The sequence below is a fragment of the Rhagoletis zephyria genome, unplaced genomic scaffold, assembly GCF_001687245.7.
Source record: "Rhagoletis zephyria isolate East Lansing unplaced genomic scaffold, Rhagoletis_zephyria_1.1 Rzeph_scaffold_14501, whole genome shotgun sequence".
Taxonomy (NCBI): Eukaryota; Metazoa; Arthropoda; class Insecta; order Diptera; family Tephritidae; genus Rhagoletis; species Rhagoletis zephyria.
The window spans coordinates 1-8,062 of record NW_016171570.1 but is presented as its reverse complement, the minus strand read 5'-3'; the positions used below and the strand labels follow the sequence as shown (position 1 = coordinate 8,062).

The following is an 8,062-nucleotide window of genomic DNA, read 5'->3' as shown; positions in this document are numbered from 1 at the left end:
CAACAAATTCCTCCTCACAATACGAACTCATCTCTCTGAGGAAGGGGCGCACGGAAGACGCCACAAATGGAACTAAGCGTTATCGAACTATTCTTGTCCATCCAATCCTTTAAGGCCGGCTAGTGCTTTTACACAACTACTTTTAGAAACAAATTTCATAAGATTCAGAGGACGGTTAAACTAGAGTGCCACCCTCCAGGCTGATAGAACACTGAAACTTAAACTTCTTCCTGCTGTTACCATTGCCACTGCGCGCACTGCCCCCAGAGGGAAGTGACGTGCCCTCTTTGGAACGCTACTAAGATGAAAACTGTTTATTGATCTATCTTGTATCTCACCAATACAGACCAACCGGAATCAATCCCCTCGAGGGAGCTAACTTCAGCTTCCTGAAATATCAAGTCACAAGCTCTTAATCGAAGGCGAATGAGCCGGTATTTAGGCAACGATTGCTACTCACAGATCGAAATCCTTGACCCTCAGCCGAGTGTCTCAAAAAGAAGTACATAGCGTTATCTTCTCAGGGATCCTTAAAAAGTTCGCGGAAACGAAGTTTCAGAGGATAGTCATAAACAAGTAGAGTGAGCAAAGGTAATCCTGTCCGCCAGCCCCAAACTGGCATGAAACGAGTGAATCCCCAAAGCACCCTGCGCAGACCTCCTCACAACAAAAAAACTCAGCTCAGCCCGTGGAAGANAACGCAGGGCACACGAGAGCCCCGGCCAGATACGCCACCGCCACAACGGCGCAATCGTTTCAATAGCCTGCCCAAAAATGCGCTGCTCTTTCTCTCTTGTCAAGGCAGTCAAGCTAGTTGCAGCAACGACGGTGATGCGTCGCAAGCGAAAGGCCACTCCGACTCAGAAGTGGAGCAGGCCAACAAATCGCAGTATAAAAGCGCCAACGAAAAAGAGATAGAGCTACCGCCAGTGTGCACGTGTCCATACTTCGGTGATCGACCGTTGCAGAATTGTCTCAAACCTGCGGAAGTGAAAATTGTGCCCACCACATTTACGGTAACTAACGCAATGGAAATTGAGAATATACTCAATCCGACTGAAGAAGAGCTAAGCAGCATTTTGGTTACGTCCAATGCCAATGGCAATGGTACCGTCTCACGCCTTAGTCCCAACTCGGCGGCGCAAATGAACGCCAACAATATGGGTAGTTCACTTACGGTACACTCCAGCGATGGCAGTGCGTCAGGTTACCTTAGCGCTGCGCCGCCTCCTGGCACTCCCTGCCCGGGAAGACGTAAGCTCAGCATTTCAAAGACTGCTTCTGTGGTGACGTGGGATGCGAGTCGACACCGGCGACGCGGTTCCAGTTTTGGCAGCACGCGCACCACGCTACTGCTCACGCCCACTAAAACCGGCACGGTAGTCACCTCGTCTTCATCTGCAACACCGCTGCAACGTTCCGCCACGCTGCGCAGTCACAACAACATGAACTATCAACACGCTACGGCTACGTCCAGCGATGGCACGACCACCATCATTGATTTGAGTCGATTGCGTCCACAATTTCGCACGCCACAATCTTCGCCTTGTCTGCTGCAACGCAACCAGACGGTACGCTCACATCATTCGCGCAACTCAAGCGTAATTTCACGTAACTCAAGTCGTCATGGGCGCATCATCAAACTCGAACAGAAGGCGACCAAAGTGCTAGGTGTGGTATTCTTCACTTTCGTAATACTATGGTCGCCATTCTTTGTGATCAATCTGCTGCCCACGATATGTGGCGACTGTGAAAATCGCCTAGCACACTGGGTATTCGACGTGGTTACATGGCTAGGCTACGCCTCATCAATGGTTAATCCCATATTCTACACCACATTCAACGAAATCTTTCGCCAGGCATTCAAAAAGGTGCTACTATGCAAATTCTCTTCTTCGTCGCATCGTAGCCAGAACATGTAGCAGCAATTGGAATACACAAAGACCAAAATCAAAAAACAAACCTCGGACTCGAGTGCATCCGGTCTGCTGGCAATGCTTAAACGTCGCAGTTCTTCTAGTCGCAGTACCAGTCGGAGCAGATAGATAACGGATTATGGCGACGACTGTGTACAACTTTGAGTGTGCGCGGCAAATCGGTGGGGTGAGCTGAATATTAGTTTCACTGTAGTCAACTAAGTGCGAAGTAAGTAAGCATGATGATGTGACAGACAGTGAACGATGCCTGCGACCGCCGTCAGTCTAGTACGCAGCAAAGTTTGCCAAACACAAAACTCCTTACGATAGATTTTGATATGTATAAGCATATCCATTGGCAATGACCCCCATATTGACTCAGCGCCTGCACCAAACTCATCAATCTCTTTCCTTCTCCTCCGGTCCGTGCATTCGTGCGTGCGTGCATATGTATGCTGTCGCCTGACTTGGTATGCGCGCGCTCTTGAGCCTGTCGACTATGTGACTTGCATACAACCTAGGTGTCTTTATCCTTTCAATTAATTTCTCTTCATTTACTCACGAAAATTAGTTAGAATTTAGAATACCTTTGCATACGCACTAAGACNCATACTGTGGTCGCCATTCTTTGTGATCAATCTGCTACCCACGATATGTGGCGACTGTGAAAATCGCCTAGCGCACTGGGTATTCGACGTGGTTACATGGCTAGGCTACGCCTCATCGATGGTCAATCCCATCTTCTACACCACATTCAACGAAATCTTTCGCCAGGCATTCAAAAAGGTGCTACTATGCAAATTCTCCTCTTCGTCGCATCGGAGCCAGAACATGTAGCAGCAATTGGAATATACGAAGACCAAAATCAAAACACAAACCTCGGACTCGAGTGCATCCGGTCTGCTGGCAATGCTTAAACGTCGCAGTTCTTCTAGTCGCAGTACCAGCCGGAGCAGATAGATAACGGATTATGGCGCCGACTGTGTGCAACTTTGAGTTTGCGCGGCAAAGCGATGGGATGAGCTGAATATTAGTTTCACTGTAGTCAACTAAGCGCGAAGTAAGTAAGCATGATATTGTGGCAGACAGTTGACTCAGCGCCTGCACCAAACTCATCAATCTCTTTCCTCCTCCTCCGGTCCGTGCATTCGTGCGTGCGTGCATATGTATGCTGTCGCCTGACTTGGTATGCGCGAGCTCTTGAGCCTGTCGACTATGTGACTTGCATACAACCTAGGTGTCTTTATCCTTTCAATTAATTTCTCTTCATTTCCTCACGAAAATTAGTTAGAATTTAGAATACCTTTGCATACGCACTAAGACGCGCAAGCATGCACACGCTTAGGGTGGAGGTCAGTTTGTAATAGACTCGTGTCACACTGGCATTGAGACTCGCAGTTGATGGATTACCTGATTCTATGATAAAGATTTTCATATGTACATATTTATGTAGCTGTTGAAACAGATACAAGGATGGATTGACAATAGCATGGCAAGGATACCCAGCTAAAATGATGTATTAAAGCGCTTGAAAGGCTTAAGCTAAGTTAATTTTGTACCAACTATTTGAGGGTGCATTCCAAGTCGACAGGGTTAGTATCGGAACCCACAGTGGAGAGGTAGAAAGTAGGATAGCTTGTTGTCGGCCCGATAGGTTGGAGAGGCACAAAGATGGCAAAACATATAGTTNACGCAGTTGATGGATTACCTGATTCTATGATAAAGATTTTCATATGTACATATTGTTGCTGTTGAAACAGATACAAGGATGGATTGACAATAGCATGGCAAGGATACCCAGCTAAAATGATGTATTAAAGCGCTTGAAATGATTAAGCTAAGTTAATTTTGTACCAACTATTTGAGGGTGCATTCAAAGTCGACAGGGTCAGTATCGGAACCCACAGTGGAGAGGTAGAAAGTAGGATAGCTTATTGTCGGCCCGATAGGTTGGAGAGGCACAAAGATGGCAAAACATATAGTTTTACAAAAACAAATTAAATAAGTACTAAGCATATCCTGTGCCCGGGGTGTTTATAGGCTTGGTATTGTTGAATCTATCCAAAGTGGCATCGCTGAATTCGAACAGTTTAACGTTTATAGCCTCAAGATATGAGTATATTGAAATACCCTCAGTAGACTTCGCGAAACTCGAATCTATGGTTGTTTTAGCAGAGCCTAAACTAGCCTGGTTTTTTCCTAGGAGTCAAAATTCAAGATCACTAAAGTAAAGTCCTTTACTCCTTAGGCACGATGAGCTGTATGAGCTTTACAACGAATCGCTAAATAAGAAGAAGAATTAAGTAAGCCTCTCAAAATCTTTCAGATTGGACTTCATATCGCATCATTGTCTTCTTCACAACCGCTGAATTAGAGTGCTAAATTTGCTTATGCTGCATAGATTGCAAGCGGACGTTGTTTGTCTAAACTCTCTCTTGACCGACCACTAGAACCTGTTTCAGGCTGCTTTCAAAGCATTCGACGTTTTAAGAATTTTACGTCAAGAATGCTGACCTATAATTAAACTCACTGCACGAAAAGCAAATCACAGACAATTAATTTGACGGTTCTCGTTAGGTGAAGCCCTCACCCCACTAATGTTTAATTTACATATCGTCGTTTAAAGTACAAAACCGCGTATCGTCATTCTGCAAAACCGCGTAACTGACATTGGCTGCCAAACATTGGATTTGCTAACACAAGCTCTTGGCTCAATCCTTATCCTTTCGTCCTCAAATATAATAGCCAGAAATGCGATTGCTTTATAAAAAAAGAGAACCATTTTGAAATATGAGTATTTTTACTCTCTAAAAAATAATTTATGCAACCTCACATACGCGGTTTTTCATTTTGCTGATACGCGGTTTTGCACTTTAAACGACGATATGCATATGGAAACTCCCTCCTACACCTAAGAGCGTTTCCTTGATTCCACAGCCAGATGAGTATTTATTTTTGGCATATGCAAAGACATTGATGACTTGTTTTAAAAGTGAATAAACTGATCGATAGCAGTCCGAAAAGTTTTTCTTAACACCTTTGACATCTGCTTTAACATCGAGCTATGAGAGGTGCGTACACTTCTACTCGAGAAGTCCCGGGCTCGATCCCCACTAACATCAACATTCAAACCAGTTTTTCTTACACACATTATGGCTGAAATAAGCACTCTCTGCGGCCAAAAATCAATCGGCCCATAACCACACCCATATGCTGGGTATCCCAGACCACCCGTCCAGCCCTTCTAAAATGGAGGAAAATTGTTTTTATTGGAAAACGGTAAAATATGAGCTACCAAGACGGGGATGCTCTACCTTGTGGTCGTATTACCGGCTTCCGATTTCGACCAGAAGTCAATTATTCTAACCGGAAGTCTATTCCAGAAAAACGTCTCAGACAAGAGTTACATATTTNTCGGGGATGCTCTACCTTGTGGTCGTATTACCGGCTTCCGATTTCGACCAGAAGTCAATTATTTTAACCGGAAGTCTATTCCAGAAAAACGTCTCAGACAAGAGTTACATATTTTTTTCCGCGGAATCCGAATCTGTAGTAAAAGCATTTATGCCCCATTTAAAAAAGTGGACTTCCGGTCCATCTACAAGTTGAATATTTGTTAATTTTTGACTTTGGTGACGTCAACAAAAAGAAATTATTAAAAATCATTGCGATTTTTTAACCACTTAAAACTTGAACTTATTTTACTAAAATTTTATAAGCCCGTTAAGTGCATACCCAAAAGATTATAAAAATTCTGGTTAAAAAGCTCGAAATTTGTGGAATTTTTCTAAATTCTGTATAAAGTTTGAAAGTGTGATTTGTATGGTTTTTGTTAAAAAAAAAATCAAAAAATGGCAGGCATTGCCTGCGAGTATTTACTATCTCGCAGTCTAGAGACAAGTTGAACGGGGATGCAGCATACTTTTAGTCATTGGGTCGGTTGTAAGTCCCTTAAACAAGCCAAATTTACTGATCTTACGGCCGTTTTCCTACGTCATAGTCATCGTATGACTATAGGTTTTACCGCTACGGCTTAAAATATGCCGACAAAACTTGAGTTTACAGCTCCAATACTCATAATGACGCATTTGTATGTTATTGTTATGGCCTACTGAGTTAGTGACAATAACGAAACAATACTTATATTTGGCGCCATAAACTTAAACGCAGTAGCTACGCATAGGCAGTTAATAGGGCAGTTAATTAAACCATTGTCTTCAGAATAGCCCACAACAATTTCATATTCAGAGTCTTGTACACTGAGGGAAATAATGCACAGTAAAAATGAATACTTTATATTTGATTATCGTTTAAAAATGTTCGTATCTAAAAATAATATTTTCATACAAAATTTATTACGCACGTATTTGACTGTTCACATGTGAGTATGTATATGTAAGTATACATACGCATCCCAAGCATGCAGAGCGGTGACAACACACACATATGTACATACATAGTACAAATCGCGTGCTGAAAGCAAATTTATATGTCTGAGTGTAGCTGAGTGCGTAAAGATGCTTGCCACAAGTTGTTGATATCCGGAAATGGTCGGGTTCGAATTCCACTGCAGGCAACATGCAAATACATTTTTTTTTTAGTTTTTGTCTTGATTATTCACTTCACGGATGATTTTTCAGTACGAACTCGGTCATTTTAATATGCGCGTAATTGAATTGAATATTTACCAATATACAGTACTTTCGTTGACGTTTATAGTAAGATCAATTACGTTTCTATTTGATTTTAATATTTTTTTCCCTCAGTGTAGTTAACGATCGCAATTCGTAGTGCCTGAAAGCATACAATGCTGAGAAATCAATAGGTACTAATTCAGAAAAATTTTATTTTTTTCCACAAAATCTGACTTTAAGTTAGCGGCTGTTTTTGAGGTATTCCCCCCTTTCGTTCCCAACACCAGGACACGCACAACGCAGTGATCAACTAGGCAATGTAAATTCCGTCTTAGGGGACGCACAAACAAAGCTCTTGTGACTGAGTTACACGGTTAAAAATTTCGGTTTTAATTTTAAACTTTTTGGACTACATATATGACCAAACTAAATTCAGTTTCAAATACAAACCTTCCAAGTTTATAAAAAAGAGAGCACATATGTTGGGTTTAGAATTTAAACAATTCGGTTTAAATGTTAAACCCAAACATTTTCATAATTAAGAATTAAAAAAAAAAAAAACAATCTTAAATTTCATGCTCCGTCTGGTTGGGATTGAACCCGGACAGCCTTGGTAGCAACCAATTGTATCAAGCATCTTTGCACACTCAGCTACAGCCACGCATGTAAATGTGCTTTCATATGTTGAGTTTGAATCAACACCACAATTCGCTGTGCAAACATATTCTATTTCGGTTTAGATTTTATACCAAAGTTTCTATATTTGAAACCTAGAAACTAGAATTAAAACATTTTGGTTTGATTTTTAAACCACGAACTTTTTGTGCTAAAATTTAAACCAGAATATATTAAAAATTGCGTAAAACTATTGACTGGTTTAAAAAGTAGACTATGAAAGTTTAAAAAAGGCAGTGGTCCCAGCGCGGTTTAAAAATTAAACCCAAATTTTTGACCGTGTAATAATTTGCAAATGCTTAGCCAAGCTTATAAGATTCGGTGTTTTTTTTTAACTTTCTGCGCTTTGAAAAATCTTTTCATTGATTTCATTTTTAAGAAATTTAATACATATGCAGAAAAAGACTCGCCGCACATGAAGCCTAGCATTTTTTTATAAAATTTTTCTACTAAATGGTTTAAATGGCGGGGCAGCATACCTTGGCCGTTCTTTATTACAAAAATGTAATATTTTGACAAAATTTTTTTATAACTTTTGAATAAAATAGATAAGAGCAGTAATTTGAAAACCACATTGTTGTTAGCTAAAAACTCAACGTCCTCCAACATACGCCATGACTGTTTAGCGTGGAATGCACCTATCACATACATATGTACATAGATGCATATCTATTATGTACTATTACATACAAGCACGCCGAAAGTATTATGGCCAACCATACATGCACATATATTGGTTACTCGTACATATGTACCTTTTAAGCACCATTTGTGGCATTAGCTTTATGAAGGACAAATTTAAATGAAATTTATGAATAATTTATATGTATGTACGTA

At 41.1% G+C, this 8,062-nt stretch overlaps 1 protein-coding gene across 1 annotated transcript; it reads left to right on the top strand.

Annotated features, from left to right (window-relative positions):
* The first annotated feature begins 620 nt into the window (after nucleotides 1–620).
* 5-HT2B (5-hydroxytryptamine receptor 2B) lies at nucleotides 621–1,922 on the top strand. The gene has a single exon (XM_017634903.1). The coding sequence runs from the start codon at nucleotides 621–623 to the stop codon at nucleotides 1,920–1,922; it is 1,302 nt and encodes a 433-aa protein (XP_017490392.1).
* Nucleotides 1,923–8,062: the final 6,140 nt, after the last annotated feature.